Source organism: Neopelma chrysocephalum, unplaced genomic scaffold (assembly GCF_003984885.1).
Source record: "Neopelma chrysocephalum unplaced genomic scaffold, ASM398488v2 Primary Assembly neopelma1_96926, whole genome shotgun sequence".
NCBI lineage: Eukaryota > Metazoa > Chordata > Aves > Passeriformes > Pipridae > Neopelma > Neopelma chrysocephalum.
In genome coordinates, this window is record NW_020925569.1 from 300,480 (window position 1) to 318,464 (window position 17,985).

At 38.3% G+C, this 17,985-nt stretch overlaps 1 protein-coding gene across 7 annotated transcripts in view; it reads right to left on the minus strand.

The window, feature by feature from the left end:
• Window positions 1–797: 797 nt before the first annotated feature.
• CEP78 (centrosomal protein 78) overlaps window positions 798–17,985 on the minus strand; it is a 30,341-nt gene continuing 13,153 nt past the window's right edge. For 2 of the 7 annotated variants that reach the window (XM_027670708.1, XM_027670707.1), the window contains exons 11-16: window positions 17,515–17,650; window positions 16,228–16,371; window positions 8,554–8,631; window positions 6,687–6,853; window positions 4,822–4,975; window positions 2,801–3,652 (exon numbers count right to left, since the gene is read on the minus strand). In XM_027670708.1, the coding sequence (XP_027526509.1) occupies window positions 3,116–3,652; window positions 4,822–4,975; window positions 6,687–6,853; window positions 8,554–8,631; window positions 16,228–16,371; window positions 17,515–17,650 (1,216 nt within the window). In that variant the 3' untranslated portion in view covers window positions 2,801–3,115. Of the gene's footprint in view, window positions 1,160–1,569; window positions 3,653–4,821; window positions 4,976–6,686; window positions 6,854–8,553; window positions 8,632–16,227; window positions 16,372–17,514; window positions 17,651–17,985 lie in introns of those variants that run through there. The other 5 variants (XR_003532126.1, XM_027670712.1, XM_027670710.1 and 2 more) reach the window with 5 other exon arrangements.

The window sequence follows — 17,985 nt, forward strand, 5'->3', positions numbered from 1 at the left end:
TAATGATTCAGGTCAGAAAGTGTTTTGACATCTGAGTAGGATCAGTCTTGAATCCTGTGTGGCACAAACCACAACGTAAATTAAAACTTTGGAGTTAAAAACGTAATTCAATCCTTTGGCAGAGAGCTAGAACACAAAAATAGAAACTAGGCAAGCTAGTGCTGGTATCAGCTCAGAGCACTGGGAGTAAATACCAGGTATTGTAGTTTTCACCTCACCAAAGTCCCATCCTGACCAGAAGGGTCAAAAATAGCAGCTCCTATGAGATCAGAGGACAGCAGTGCTGGAAGCTTTGCCATGCAGAGCTTTAGAAAAGTTCACATTGTGCATTGACAGGAAGTATAGAAAATTGATAAGAATGTATAAACCAGAAATTTTTGCTTTGGGCAAGGGATTATTATGCTTTTGCAGTTGGAAAGAATGAAGAGAAACAGTACAGGTCACATAAGAGTTTTGTTTCTACTGAATTAAGATTTCTCCTATTTTAATATTTTGCTATCAGCAATTATGATTTAATGTTTTTATTACATCAAAACCCATGAATTCATCATATCAATATTCATAGTCACCTATTATGAAATAGAGGCTTTCAAACCCATGACTTCCAGGAATGCTTCTGGCTTCTACCACTTGTCAGAGATTTTGACCCTTCCATTGCCACAAATCCCTGGGGATAAACATGAATTTGCATAATTAATACAGAAGCAGAGAGAGCTGTATTTACTATGTTGCATAACTGGAAAAACAAGAGAGATTTAAAAAAAACACAAAAAAACACAGAAAAAGTGTAAATAAAGTTTCAGAGTTTTCAGCGAACTTTTATTAGGCTCATGGTGACTTCATGTTGTGCTGGACAGCAAACCTTGATTGACTACTGCTGGAAAAGGATCAGCTCACTCAAGGAGAGCAAGTGTACGCGAGTTCTCTGTCTGGTACTATACCTGACAAACTGACGTCATTACTAAAGACAAATAATACTGACTACATAGCAACCTGGCAACTGTTTCTAGAGGCAGCTGCAATGTCTGGTGCAGCAAACTAGTGAGACAAGCAAATTTTGCTGAAACCTAAAATACAGGTAAGTTCAAACAGGAGTTTGAGGTTAATTTGTTTGCCAGAGATCGCAGTTCTGAACTGTGAAAAGTAGTTCTTCGGAAGCCTAAATGAAGAGAGAAAAAAATATTGAGTTTTATGAGTAAACAGTAACGTTCTCTAGCAAATAGCTGGCCTATTGATTTCAGGCTTTTATGTCAGACAAGAACACAAATATGTAAAATATTAACTAACAGCAAAAGGATGAAACAGTTTATATCAGAACTCACAATAATTTTAAACAAAAATATTTTACTTTATATCAAAATATTGTTAAATATACATACAAAAGAATTATTTGTATGTATAAAATATTTTTTGTAAATGCATTTTTAAATTGTAAGCAAAACCCTTGAAACTTCTGAAATATTAAAATTAAAAAAAATACTTCTCCTCTCGGTGACTTCAATCCATTGTCTCTACTGACTTCAGATCCAACATGGAACTATATATAAAGAAGGCACTACAGATTCTTACAGGAAGAGTGCTATACCACAGCACCAGTGATGAGATGAAGAATCCTTCATGTTTCTGATTTTACAGAAAAAAAAAGGTTAAGTATTAATCCACTGGAAAAAAATATGCCAATCTCAATTGCAAACTGCCTGATCAATTTTGTTTTAAATTATTATTTTTTACATAATTCATATTGTCAAAGCAAATATATAAAATTAAGTACTTAACATAAAAGGTATTTTATGTCACCTGCTTATAGGCCTTCAATACATAAACTGTTCTAAGTTCTTTTTGCTATTTTTCAGGACAAATAACAGATTCCTAATTGCTAACCTCACAAATCCAAACACTTTTGAATTTATAATTTTACCCAGCATTTCTCAGGGATTAGCTTTAGAGTTTTAAATTTAAAAAAAAGGAACAGATAGCATTTTAATGCTGAATATTCAGATTGCATGCAATTGTTCAATCAAACCAAAATCACAAGCAAAGGATGACTGAAGAATTAGACAAACAGTTGGGAAAGTATGTGAAAAATAACACAGATTAATGTATTACCTTCCATTATTCTGAAGTGACAAAGTCTGTACAAAGAACATACTTTCATTGTGCAATTACTTGTGCAATATTGCAGTAGTTAAGGTAAACTTGTGCTATTTGTTTTGTAGAAAACTTCCATTTGAGGATTCGTGAGTTTTTTCATAATTATAAAGCAACAGGAGTCAGGAATTTCTACAGATCTTCTGTGTTCCAGAACTCACATGACACATCTCAGAATAAAAAAGAAAGTTACACAATATTTTTCCCCCCAGTTCAACCTAAAGCATCCTGCCTAATTCCTGTATGTGAAAAATATCTTCTAGTTCAGAAGCTGCAAATCAGCTGCCTATGCACAGGGACTGAAACAAGAAACTGGGGGAAAAATCCCAGGAGTTTTAGAACAATTATATTATTTTAGTTTTATTTTCTCACATTTCTCTAGGTCCTGAGAGCAAGCTAACTGAGCTGGACTAGACATCCTCCAAAGGTCCCTTCCAATGTGTTACTCTATAATCTGCACCATACCAATAACTGGTATGACTGGTTATATTTAAAGATTTCTTGCAGAGATGTTTCTGGGCTCATTTTTGAATCTGAAACTTCCGCTACTTTTGGAAATGTCATACCCACACACTGTTACGCAGAAATTGATGTTTCCCCCAAAACCGTTTTTGCCTTACTTTGGAATACACTGGAAATAAACACTGGAAAAAAACTGTACTCAAATTAACTTTATTGGCTCAAAACAGTTTACAATCTACACCAAGATCAGTGTAGATAATGAAATCCATATGCCAGGAGTTCTCTGTATGTAGTACAAACTGATGGGTACCATTTTAAGTGTATCACATGTTTCCAAAATTCAAAATCTCATGACAAGGAATGCAAACATGAAACAACATGCAATGTTTTAAAAAGTCACAAGTCTTCATTACCTTACAAAAAATTCACAAACTATACTGAAACATCCAAAATCTATTATTAATATTCCAAGTGTAAAGAACAGTCCAAACATTTTAGAACCATTTCAAATGCTGGTAACACTTTGTATACTTTCTTGTATTTCAGAACCAGATCCTAAAGTGTCACTTCCAGAGCTGTTTACTGCTTGTAGTGTACTTTGGTTTCCTCTCGCTCCAGTAGCTGGAGCTGCCATTTCATTTGCTCTAGGGATGTACTTCTTACAGGAAGAATTTTTGCTTTTTTCAATAGACATACCACTGGATACTCTGCTGTCATCATTTTTAATATGTACACAGGAATCAGTAAATGAATGCAACTGCCTTGCTGAGTGACCTTTTGCTTGTTCATTTTGTTTGACTCTCCTCTCAGAGAATATTGGTGTACTACTGCGAGGCTTATCCTCTTTATTTTGGTCAATTCTTTGAGCTTCATTTTCCTTCCATGAGCCTAGCTGGTACTGCTGTCCCACAGTCTGAAGTTCTTGTATTTCTCTAAGTGCAGAAAAGGCATTATTCATAACCATCTGGGACTGAAACGTGCCAGGAAGAGACAGTTGGATGTCCCCTATTCTGTTCTGAAACAAGAGATTCCAATGAAGATACTGATGCAAATAGAGAGGAAAAAAGCCAGTATTGCAACTGCCATATATACACAGAGTAGACACATTACAGTTTCCCATCTAGCTTTAAATCTATACTACAAAGATGTGTCAGTTACACTGAAGCAGCCAAAGCCTAATCATGTCTATCATTCCAAAATACCTGCAATTCATTATGTTTGCTTGCAGTTCACAAAGGTGTAGTCCCAAAAGTCTATCCCACAATAACTCGCCATTACAAGAATCTAAACTAATCACCAGGACTAGGAGATAAGAACAAGAGTCTTCAAACTGGAAAACTGGAAATTGTTTTCCACACTTTTAAAATTTTTTATTTTTTTTTAAGCCCAAAATTTTTAACATGTTTTAGAAGCTCATGGCGTTCTTGAGGAATGTGGAACAGTTAAAGGAACACATTGGAATGCAGAGTGATTCTCAGATATGACAGTTTTATTCAACTTGGACAAGGCTATAGGCTGCCAGTATCTTCATTTTTAGTAGCCTTAAAACCTTAAGCCTGGGCTTTTTTTGTTGTTCTTTTGGGTTTGATTTTCTTTGTTTGTTTTGGGTTTGGGTTTTTTTGTTTGTTTTGCTACAGGAACTTGAGTATCTCCTTTGAAAAAACCATAGGATTTTCTACTAATTGACAGAGTAGAAATGAAAACCTTATGAACTATCTACAAATACTGAAAATTTGTAATTGCCTCAAATACATGTCATGGCCACACAGAAATCCATCAGGACTGGACATATACACCGTAATTACTTAGAGGATAATTTGTGAGTTTCAGCAGGTACATTGTACTAGCCTCTACTATGAGACTAGTTTTTAAAACCACTATATATCATTATTAAATGTTTCTAAAAAATGTAGTCATGGTATTTTCTATTTTTAATGAATGTATACCACTATTGGAACTTCTTATTTCAGAGTAAGAAACAACATAATTACCACCAATACTTTTAATACATTACAAAATACTATGTTTTATGTTCCAAATGGTAAACACTTTAAAAGCTTACATTACTCACTGAAATATTACCATCTGTATAAATGCAGCTGCAGTAAAAGGCTGAAGTAATACTTCACGAATCAGAGGGGGATAACAGCTTGAAAGTACATTAAAAAGTATCCATTAGACTTGTCTCTAGCATTCTCTCTGTAGACTTACTTTGCTGTTCTGGGTATGTTCCTGTCTTTCTTCTTCAAAAGACTTTTCCTTTACCATGTTAGCAGGCTTACTGAGAGTAGAATTCATTTGCGGACACCCCAAAAGGCCAAAATCTGACTGGTCTATCCCAGCTAATAAAGCAAGTTGTCCAAGTCTGTAAAATAAAGTTCAGTAGAAAATGACACAAACAATTCTTAGCTTTTGAAAGACCTAAACAATCAAAAGCAGAAAAAGAAGTAGAATCTGTTTAAAGCTCTGAAGATAGTTTTCCACTATTTTATGATAAGCCCAATATCTTAACCAAGATGAAACCAAGTAGCTAGAGGTATTTTCTTATCTTTGCACGAATTAGCCTGCAGGTTCAAAACTCAAGTGTTATGAGGCTGAAAATGAAGTTCTCCTAGTTAGCACTGCACTCAGAGCAGGATGCTGACAGGCAGATTCCATGTCAGACAGAACAAAGATCAAAACTCTGTCATTAAAGCAGAAGATTGGCGCACAACTCCAATCTAGCATAATATGTAATGAATGCCATGACATGCTTCACAAATACAGTGATGTGTCACTTGCCAGTTTACAAGTTGGTCAAACCAACTACTTGTGTGTTTTAAGCCTCAGTAAGAAGTCAGAAGTTGCAGCCATCAGATATGATATACAGAAGCTTATGAGAAGAACACTCTTTGTGATTAGGACTCTGTAACTTTCAGAGCAGCTCCCTAGTACTACGAATAGTCATAGGGCCTGTATGGTAAAATATTTTTCATGTAGTGAAAATGCCTTTGTCCCTTCCTCAAAAGTTTTGAATTAATTCTTGAAGTAATGCCAGCTCCGCACATTGATTGTCACAAAATCAGAACACAGCCTTGGGGTGAACTTTACAGTAAATTAGAATCATAGATTCATGGAATCATTAAGATTGAAAAACACCTCCAATATCATGAAGTCCAGCCGTTAATCTAACACTGCCAGGTCCATCACTAAACAAAGTTTTAGATGTTTAGTTTCTAGATGTTTTCTGAACACTTCCAGAGATGGTGATTCCACTACATCCCTGGGCAGTCTGTTCCAATGTCTGACCATCCTTTCAGTGAAGAAATTTTTCTTAATATCCAGTCTAAACCTGGGACAACTTGAGGCCATTGTTACTTGTTCTGAGTTACATCATTACAGTTTGCAAGTGGGAGGCAAATAATATCTTTTTTGATCTTCTCTGAATATGCAGAGTAGACTACAATATATATTCATAGCATTCCTTTATTCTTGTGGATGGGATTGCTATGGCTGGCTACATAAGCTTTACGAATCAGGTTTAAGCTGACATTCTTTGACAAATGGGAAGGATGAACCACCCTATGAGAAACTGCAGGTACAGTGGTAAGACAAACTTAAATCAATACTCTCTAAAATAATTCAAATAATAATAAATAACCCAGAATTTAAATACAGAGACCAGATTCATTTATCTAGATTTCCGTACTTCAATTAGAAAATGGAGAGCACAAGGCAATAGGACACTTTCTGAAGCCAATTCAACTGCATTTTGAGCCTTTCATCTCATGGGAATGCTAAGAGCCACATGTGATTCAATAAAGACTTGGAAACGTTATAATAGAAGCTTTCTGCTCTTTCGGAATGGGCTTCTTGAAAGCCTTTCCCAAGGACAGATACATGAACGTGCTTGGATCACATTTTTCCCACTTGGAAAAGACTAAACAGTAGGTACATGGCTAATTTATTTTCCTTTGCTCTTTGGAATTACAGTTCTATAAATCTGGGGGGTAGAAGGCAGCATACTTCATTGTGAAAATAATTTTGGAAAAAGATCTAAGGAGAAACAGGAAGACTTAAGTAAAGTGACAACCTACCCAGCATCTTTAAGGAGGTCTAAAAAAGCATGAAACTTTTGAAAAGAGTTCTCAATGCTGCCTAGAACACCTTCATCTTCCAAAATCGTGCTGGTTACTGACTGTGCATGAAGAACCTCGGATAGGGAGATATTTAGATTCCTTAATCTTGCATTTTCAATTTCCAGCTATGTGGAGTGGGGGGGAAAAAAAGAAATTTTTTTCATTTTCAGTTAAAAAACCCCAAAATATCAAACCTCACGAGCCTAAAGAGCAGCATCACAAAGTAAAATACCCATAGTAACTGATGTAACAGATACAGAGTTTGCTGTACCAGACACATTGAGGGCACTGTTATATTGAGCTCTGTGCAGATCTGTTTATCCACAGCTGTAATTCTATGTTACCATAGTGATATTGCTGCAGGCACTCAAAACTGCTGACTCAGGACTGTCTTCAGTATGTACAGAATGTTACAGAGCAAGTATAAGCAGAAAAAAATTAGCTTTCAACATAGTAGTGAGTATGTTATATGACACATTAACACCAAAGAATTTGTTTTACTAGTAAAAAAAACATAATGAAGGCCAATGTTCTCCTTATAGTCACCCCTCTGTATCAGAGGGAATGCATACTACTGTTACGTCTCCCCTGCACTGTGCATCTGAAAATTGAAAGTTAAAGATAATTCAATTTTTCTCCACCCTGAACATTAATCAAATTGATGACAGACTAAAAGTTGAATGATAACTGCAGGATATACAAAGTTTTGTGTTTGAGGGAAGCATTAACTCAGACACTCATTTAAGATTACAGCTATGCAATCAAATGTTACCACAGGCTTTCCTTCTTTCATTTATTATGAGAGGGCAAAAAAATTATACATTCTGTAGTATGCTGCAGATGTTAAATGAGCATCAAAATGAACAATTTTAAAGATTGGTTTATCCACTGTCCTGAAGCAAGGTGCTACATCCAACCAGTCTAGGATGACAGAGAAAGATTTCTTGCAGGGGGTGTTTAGCCTAAAAAGCATTTAGGTATTCAAACAACAGATACCCAGAAGAGCACACTGGTGCAAATCACATTACAGGAGGATGCGGATGATTGCACAAGATCTCTACAATGAACCTTGTGGAGTGCAGTCCTTTGTGGATATCTGCTCCCTGTACTGTGGGGTACCATTTGGTGCTCAAATTTCAACAGGTATCATCACTTCAGTCCCCTCCACTCACATCTAAGAACTAAATCCATTTGCTTACACTATCTTACATGCAACTCTATTAGAAGAAATTCTGCTTATTGATGCAAAAGAATATTTTTAGGTCAGCAACAGCAGACAGGAGAAAGAAGACTTCACAATTTAACTGTGATAAGTTGTTCAGTTTTGTAAAACTAAGCTGCACTTCGCAACAACTGGCATGGAGATGACCATCCAACATGGTTATTGCCTGTGGAAACAAAGCTTAAAAATCAAAGGTACAGAATAAGCCAAAATAAACAATAATTGCAACAAAGAGGTTCTCAGCACAAGTCATGATAAATGAGTTGGGAGACAAAGAACTATCCATGTGTGCAAACTGCAAACAGATTTAATCACTTTCTCAAGAAAAATAAGTATCAGGATGCCCCAGATCATAAAACAGCAAATGAACAAAGCCCATTGAAAGAGTAGCTTGATCTGGAGTTCAAGGCTCTGGAACAGGATCAGGAGATTAATAAACAGAGATTTCATCATTGCCCTTAGACTAGTAAATGATCCACGTGACTTTGAACTGAAACTCTGGAAGCCACCACATTAGTGGTCATAGATAATTACTCCTAATTAAGCACATGGACACTTTGATCAGTGCCTCCTTTAAAGATTATTAACAGTTACGTATCTTACCTCCGTTACCCGTTCCTCAGCCTTCTCTCTAGCTCTTTGTTCTTCCTTTAGTTTTAACATGCATTCTTCCAGCTCCAACTATCAAACACAGATAAACGATCAAGAAATTTACCTCAAAATGTCAGATTAACATGCAATATACAAAAACTCAACACATCCAATTAACAACTAGCACATGGCATTCCAAACAAAAACTTATCTGCTACGAAAATACATGACAGATGTCTACCAGTACATAACTCTAGGATGCAAAAAATTAAGAAGAAATTAAGAAGAAATCTGTTTAACAGATTTGTAATATTGCAACAGATAACATGAAATTGCAGCACAAGTCTCTAGATTATCAGCCTGTATTCTTTATCCAGGATTTTATTCCTTCTTACAGCAATAAGAATAGAAAATTCTGAGCTGCAAGAACTGTACTCTTTCCATCTGGTTTCACTTATTTCTTCAGTAGAAAAGTAAGATTTTCACAATCCCAAGTTTAGTGTTGAATTAACAGAAACACATCCAAACCTCTAATAAACATATTCTGTTCTTATTCATGAGATGCCTACATGTGTATTTTAACTATTAGTTTTAAGAGGTGAATCTCAGTTTCAGTAACAGTAGTCAGAATTTGACAAGCAATACTACATTTTCTTGTATCCCAGCAGAGCATTATCATCTTTAATTCTGACGTGGAAGAACAAACCAGAATTTTTGTTCACCTTAACAGAGCCTTCTGGTTTGAAAGGTGAAAACTGTTAAAACTATCAAGCTAATCTATTTTTCAGAGGGTAGACTATATGAAATAATAGTATACAAAACTTCTTCATTTCTCTACACACTTGATATACGAGCACCTATATGTAAAAAGACACAGCTTTTTATACACATTTTATCAACCAGTTCTACAGAGAAGCAGAGATCCGAATAGTACTGAAATCCTTTGTTTCCTATAAAAGTATATTCAAGAGCGTACTATTGTACTTCATATAGGCAATCATCTGAGAAGACTGGTGTGCAAAAGAATGCACAGTAAAACTAATCCTTCTCCAAATGCAAAGAGGTCCTCACAGGTCTTAAAAGATGCAAGGGATTTTTGCATCTGATTCAAAGATGCAGGTTTTAGAATAATCTAGATATAGGCCTCACAGTGACAACCACTCTTAAGTGATGGTTATGAGTCTGTCACTACTGCCCAGTGAAGCCCACTCCTATGATCCCTAGAGTAGCATCAACCAAGCTAACCCTGGAACTAGAAAGCTAGTCTTATCTTTATCATCGGAACACATGAGCATCACCTGTAGAAGTCAGAAGGTGTAAGAAAAACATATTTCAAGACACTATTTAACAGTATCTAACCCACAGGCATAGAGTTGGGGGCAATTCTCTAAGGAGAACCATCCAAAAGTACCACAGTCTTACTGCAATCAACGTTAGAACATGTGGAAGTAATGTCTCTTACAGACACACAAGCACTGTACAGGAAATAGTGACCATAATTTTCTGCATTCACAACTTGACATGTAACTTGGAATCCCATAACCTAGCTCTGAAGACCACAGACCTGAAGAATGCTTACATTTCCATTTATAATGTGTGTGCATACATATATGTATGTATTTTACAGTTTCTGAGATGTAGGGGGTTTTTGGCAAGGAACTCTACTTTAGAAACCTTAGTTCTATAGTATTTTTGTTGTGAACAGATTTTAGATCATTTTAAAGGTGACAGCAATGACCTTTTTTCTCAAATTGCAGGTTTGTAATGTCAAAGGGCAATGGTTTAGAAAGTAGTTAAATTACCACGGTTTTTTAAACAGAAATGTGGAATTTTTCTTGTTTTGTTTAAACTTGATTTATCACACTGTAAATGTACACAATATTTGATCACAGAATCAGAGAATCACAGAACATGCCGAATTGGAAGGGACCCACAAGGATCATTGTCCTGGGTTAAGCAGCCCCCCTCGGGTGGGGCCCTGAGTTAGAAATGGTCAGTTCCAGTTGAGATTCCGGCCAGCAGGACCAATAGCAGCTGTTCTTTTTTGCTCCTGTGGAATTTGATATTACAACAGCCAGAAGTCAGTTGGCAGAGGCAGTCTGCTGCTGTGTCTGAGTGAGTGTGTGAGAGAGAATAGCCAAGGGGTGGACGGAGGCCTCCTCCCAACTCGGGGGGGGGGGGGGCTGTGCCCCCACAGCTCTGGCCAAGCTAGGGCTGAAGGCAGGATGTAAGAGAGAGTGTCTGTTGTGAGGTAAGGGACTCACAGCAGCTGAAGGTAAGCAGGAGAGAGAGGCAAGCTCCTCCTGACGAGGCCAGGCCCTCCCCTCCTTTCTAGGCACACTCAGAGAGAGTTTATAACTGCACCGAACACTTGTAGCAAAAAGCTGAGTGGGGGCTTTTTTCCCTTTCACTGTAAGTGGGAGGCAAGGCAAGGCTTAGTATTTTGAAGCTGAGCCAAAGAGGACGGGCTGAATGAAGCTCGGCGCCAGGGAGAAAAAACCCCAGGCGAAATTGGAGACAGACAGAGGCAGATTCAGCAGTGCCTACATTGGATTTAGATGTGGCTACCGAAATGGAAAACTACAGCAGCTGCGGAACCGAGGGAGAGAGAGAGAGAGAGAGAGAATCACACAGCAGAGATTGGCACAGAACTAAGGAGCACAGACTCAAACTATTTTCTTGGACTTCGTAAGGAAGAAAAGACTTCAGTAAACAGCTGGAGGTTGGTGGGGAGTGGATCAGAGAAAAACCCTTTTCCCTGAACACTCCAATGAGAGAAAGACTGTTTACCTATCAGCCTGAGGGCTTCTCCTGGACTGAATTAAGGGAGGGGCTTAGCGGGATGATAGAAGTGTGTAATATTGTATACATATAGTTGCTTTTAGCTTGTATAGTATTTATCTGTATAGAATAAACCTTGTAAGTATTTTCCCTTCCCCCTATAGAGGTGTGCCTGCCTGAAAGTTACTCTTTGGTGTTGAGGTAAAATTGTGGGAAGGTGGGGGAAGCTTGGATTTTTGTGGGGGTCAAACCACCACAATCATCAAGTCCAACTCCTGGCCCAGCACAGGAACATCCCCAAGAGTCACACTATGTGCCTGAGAGTATCATCCAAATGCTGCTTGAACTCTTATCAGGCTTGGTGCTGTGACCACTTCTGTGGGGAGCCTGTTCCAGTGTCCAACCACTCTCTGGGTGAAGAACCTCTTTTTAACATCTGACCTAAACCTCCCTTGACTACATTTCAGGCCACTCCCTCAGGACCAATGACCACAGAGAAGAGATCAGTGCCTGCCCCTCCTCTTCCCCTCATGAGGAAGTTTTGACTCAGCCTCCTCTTGTCCAGGTTGAACACACGGCTTCCCCTCAAGGCCCTTCACCATCTTCGTTGCCCTCCTTTGGACATTCTCTAAGAGCTTAATATCTTTCTTATATTGTGGTGCCCAAAACTGCACACAATATTCAAGGTGAGGCCGCCCCAGTGCAGAGCAGAGTGGGACAATCCCCTCCCTCGACCGGCTGGCGACGCTTTGCCTGATGCCCCCCAGGAAATGGTTGGCCCTCCTGGCTGCCAGGGCACTGCTGACTCATATTCAACTTGCCATCAACCAGGACCCCCACGTCCCTTTCTGTGGCACTGCTTTTCAGCACCTCATTCCCCAGTACATCCAGGGTACAACCAGGGTTGCCCCATCCCAGGTGCAGAATCCAGCACTTCCCCTTGTTGAACTTCATCTGCTTGGTGATTGCCCAGTCCTCTAATTTTTTGAGGTCTCTCTGCAGGGCCTCCCTGCCTTCCAGGGAGTCAACAGCTCCTCTGAGTGTTTTGTCATCTGCAAACTTGCTTAGTATCCCTTCCAGTCCTGTGTCCAAGTCATTTATGAAGATGTTGAAGAGCACAGGGCCCAAGATGGAGCTGAAATCCAAAAAGATTACATCAACTGGCTTCCCTTAATCAACTTAGGTGGATTATGTAAGAAGAAATCAGGTTGGATAAGCAGGACTTTCCTCTCATGAGGCTGTGCTGGCTGTGACCAATGCTTGTGTTGTCTTTCAGGTGTTTCTCAATATTTCCCAGAATAACCTTCTCCATAACTTTACCAGGCACTGAAGTGACAGGCCTGTAGTTTCCGTCATCCTACTTGCCTTTCTTGAAAATTGGGACAACATTTGCCAGCTTCCAGTCAGCTGCAACCCCTCTGGATGGTAATGGACTGACTTCAAAAACAAACTGAACGCTGCAGCTGCATCTCCTCATAAGCAGTATCAGAGTTAGCATTTAAAGGAAGATGCCTTACACCTTACAATATGTGTTAACATATTTGTCAACATTAAATTACAAGTATATGCACACTTTATTCTTTCATTTGCTTTTAAGAAATTCACTAGTTGACACAATGCCCTAGGTCTTTTTCCAGAAAAAAAAATTTAAAATGCATCAGAGAGAGCTAAATGTACATCCAAGCTACAAGACTAAGCCTTCAATAAGTATAGCCCAGAAAGACAGCACTGACAGCCTTTAAGATGAAATCGCATACCAAAAATATATATAGCCCTCAGAATTAATGTATGCAGTATGACTATTCAACACTAGACAGAGTTATAAAACTCAAGTTAAAAAATTAAAATATATTTAAAAAAATTTAGGAACTAATTAGCCATGTTTCTCTCCATGAATACATTGCTGTCCTTATTTTAAAAAAAGTTGTAATGCAATCTCTACTTCTTTGTAATGCACAAAGTAGTAATATGTGGAAAGAGCTGACCTGGTAACTAGACTAAGGGTGAAGTTCACCATTTAAATCATTAGTTAAAATTTAAAAATATGAGAGTTACCTCAAGTACATTCTTCATCAGAACCCACTCTGACATTCGATTCCCTCTAGTGGAAGGAATGAGTATCTATCAGTTCTTATTTTTCATTTAAGCAGAAATAAAGCCTTTCATTACCCAAGACATTTTTTTTTTACAGAAAACACAACTAAGTACTACTTGTTTCACTAAGTACCATGCTTAGAGCCCCTTTCTGAGCAGAAGGATGCAGAGAAGTTCTCATAGACTTGCATACTAAAGTGAAAGTCTGGTCATTTAGTCACATCATAAAATGTTTGGAGAGCTTTCATGGCAAAGTGGCAGTTTAAGGAGTTCCCATCTCTCACTGTTTATTCCAATTCTGCATTCTCATCATTGTTCTAGCTAGCACAGCTGTTGTCTCACTTGACTGAGAGGCCTGCTACAATCAAATACACTGGATTACTTTTCAGTTAGGTAAGTTGCTCAAGACAACTCCTCCCTCAAGCTGCTGTGCATTAAAAGCTGTTTAATGACAGTACCTAAGCCAAATTAATACAGATAAAAAGAGTCCTCCACTTCCTCTCTCGCCTTATGAGCCACAGACTTCTGCCACTTACCATACTCGGGGGTTCTGAAACACCCCCAATCACATAAACTAATGTGAGTCATTAAGATAGCTGAACACTATCCTGGAAAAATATCACAGACTGGTTGAGATTGGAAGGGATCTCTGGAAGTCATCTGGTACAACCCTCTGCTCAAGCAGGGTCACTTACAACAATGTTCAGATGTTGTTTAATATCTTTTAAGGGGAGACGCCACCACTGCCCTGCGCAACCCATGCCAGTGCTCAGTTAATCTTACAGTGAAAGAGTGTTTCCTGATGTTCAGAATGAAACTCCTATGTTTCAGCTTCTGCCCATTGTGTAACGTCCTGTCACTAGGCACCAGAGAAAAGAGGTGGTCTCCATCCTATTTGCACCCTCTTCTTTGGGCATTTATCCCTTCCCAAGCCTTCTCTCCTTCAGGCTGAACAGTCCCAGCTCTCTCAGCCTTTTCTCACAGGAGAGGTGCTCCAGTCCCTTAACCATCCTTGTGGCTCTTTGTTGGACTCTTTCCAGTCTGCCCACATTTCTCTTGTACTGGAGAGTCCAGAGTTGGACACAGTATTCTAACTGTGGCCTCACAAGCACAGAGGAAGGATCGCCTCCCTCAGCCTGCTCATAACATTCCTCCTAACATAGTCCAGCATGCTATTCACCTCCTTTGCTGCAAGGGTACACTGGTGGCTCACGTTCAACTTTGGTGTCCACCAGAGCCCCCAGGGCCTTTTTTTGCAGCACTGTTTTCCAGATGATCTGCCCTCAGCAGATAGTGGTGCTTGGGGTTGTTCTTCCCTGGTGCAGGACTTTGCACTTCTCCTTGTTCAACTACATGGGTTTTCTCCATATCAGCAAGTTGAATCAACTTAGAAAAACATGAAAAAAGACATAAGAGAAAAAGACTGAAGCAAGAAATGAAAAAGCACTAAGAGACAGAGAAGAAATAGACATCCCCATTCAATGGACAAGTTGGTAGTTCAGTTCTGCCATAATGTGAAACCTGCTTTGTGTCAATATAATAACAAGGATGGGTAAGGCACAGGAACAGCTGCAGACTCCTTAAACAGTGCATCTGATATGCAACCATGGCATAAAAAAGTATTTTGGTTTTCAAATTCAGAAAGTCAGGAAAATCTGGAGTTTTACAAGCACAGAAAATTTAAAATCAATTTTGGGGTAGGTTGCTAAAATTGGTAGTTTTACCTCCAAGGAAGCTCAAATTAATCACAAATTATCCCTTCCTTACAGTTGCTCTACAGGTAACACTGATGTCATAGGTCAGTATGACAACCCTTCCCCAAAGCACAAGATATGTCTGACTCTGCCCTGTGTCCTGAAGATAATATTCCTCCCTCTCAAAACACCAAGAATAAATACATAAAGTGTTTCCTGAAAGCAATTTTCACATGAGATGGAATTCTATGATTCCATACACAATGCTTTTGATAAGTGCTGAAGCCACCAACACAGCACAATGTTGATAAATTACAAACGAACAGTAACAAACTCACCCCCAAAGAAAGTCCCTATACAACTTTAAGTCTCAGCAACATGTGAAAACCTTGAAACCTTCCTGAACAAAAGTTCTAGAGAGAAAAAAGGTAGGTCTAAAGAAAAAGTTTACACAGGTTTAAAAAACAAACAAAACAAACAAACAAACAAACAAATAAAAAATCCCCAAGAAAGTCTAATAGTATTGCAATATTTGTACAGTCCTTTTGCTCTAAGCCACCCTAAACTCAATTATAAAATGAAGCTCTAACGCTCTTTCAGCTATTTTTGTAATTATTTTTACACAACAATCATTACCATATTTTAGCTCTTTGAAATAACATTAAAATACTTTTATGAAAGAAATATTTGGAAGAAAATACAACAGAAATAACATTAAATTACTTTAACAAAGGAAATACTTGGATGAAAATACAACAAGCAATAACACTGATCGAAAGATTTGCAAACTATGGTTCAAGACTGGAAGAGAGAAATTGCATATATTGCAGTTGTGTGTACTAAGTTAAGTTCTTTCTTATTAAGGCACTGATTTGACAATATGCTTATAGCGTATGTATCTGTATTATAATATTAAGAAATTGAACATCCAGTGCAATATTTGACATACATCTTTTGAAATGAAACCCTGTGTGACATAATGCAGGATAATTAAGAGCTATTCTGAAATCCTGCTCCATGGCTACTTATTTGTTTAACAACAGTTTTCTGAATAAAACATGGTTTAATTGATATAAGTTGCCTTTATGGAGTCTAAGGCACAGAACATGCTTCTTACCTCTAATTGTTGATACTCTGTTACATTAATCTTATCAATTGATTTTGCCAGACCAGGATAGTGGATGACATCATCTAAATCTTCTGTGTCTTCAGTATCAAATGTAGAAGCACTTTCTACTGTCACTTTCACAGGAACACCTGTCTAATTACACCAGAAAACCACACCAACTTACAGCATTACAATGCGCAGCAAAAATCAAAGATTAAATTGTATCAAAAGCTTAATTTAAATGTAGTTGTTTCCTAGAGTCCCTGACAATGTATATACATTGTCCAGCTATATAATTTTGAAATAAATTTGCATAAAACAATATTAAAAAAAATCAATCCTATGTGTGCATATATTGGGTACATGTGGTGAGGATTTAGCAGGGTCCCTGTGAGGCACAGCTAGGGCTACCCCATGTCAGACAGCTGGTCCCACCTGATCCATTGCAGGGCAGAGCTGGGCTCAGCAGTGAAGCTGGTGGAGCATCGGGGTGAGATGGTTTAACAAAGGGCAAAAAATGCCAGACAGGAAGAAGAGGTGGGAACAAAGAGAGTAAGAAAAAACAGAGGGAACAGCAGACTAGGAGCAGGAAGAGGTGTTCCATGGTGGAGCCAATACCCTCACTCCGGCCAGGAAGACCCACGTCAGAGCAGATGGATGGATCAAAGGAGCTGCAGTGCATGGGAATCCTGTGGCAGTGCAGGTTTTCCCAAAGGGAAAGTCCATGGGAAGCCTACACCAGAGCAGGGTATAAGTGAGCAGCCATCACACCCTTCTGTGAGCCAGTTTAATTTATTAGTATATAAAAATGTACTTCTCCAGCTATTCTACAGTGGGCAAGGTAGGAGGGAAGATGGAAGTAAAATGCAAAGGAGATGGAAGAAAGTGGGGATTTTTCTTCTCCTGCTGGTATGTTTACTGGAGCAGTTCACAGAGCAGTTCAAACACAAGTACGTAATCCAAGTCCAAGACAGAAAAGATGGTGCAAAAGCCTTCAGATAAAAATGCTGTTAATCCTCTTATTGCCTCTGAAGGGATTGTGCCCATACTCCAACCCAGCTTGCTCATATGACTAGGAAACCAAAAGATACAGATACAGAAATGGAAGTAAACTAACTAGCAAAGAAGTTTCAACCAAATGCTGATGTAAACTATTTTTTTGCACTTCCATGAGAGATTATCTTTAAAAGTATGTTCCAGTCTTAACTTTTAGACAATAAATTCTGTTGAGAAAGAACATTTTCATCTTTTTTTGGCATTCACCTAATAAAGAAACCACTATGAGAGAAAAAGTACCTGAATCTCCACTGGCAATTCTCCAGTACGATCCAGAGCCCCACCTCTACAGTTAGGAAAAAAAAACAACAAAACACTTCTGAGAAAGTAAGTTTGTAATGTCACCATTGCTACATTCATTTCCAAATACAGGATTCTAGGGCAGGTGAAGCACAAGAGTAAAAACAGCATTAGACACTGCACTGTATCCCTTTAACCCTCATTAGATCCTCACTTTGTTCTATTAGCACCCCCTACCTAATCATGACTTAGAGCAACATTACTGGATGCTAACATTAATATCTTCAGTAGGCATCTTGCTTAGTTAATTATTTTGAACTAAAGTCAAGAGGAGAATTTGGTGCTCAGCATTTTAAAAAATAAGTTTAATAACTACAGTTATGATAGAGCAATAAGGAATTTTTTTTGTTTAAATAGTTATACAGTCTCCATTTTGCAAGGCCAAGGTCAAGGGTATAGATTTAAAAAAAA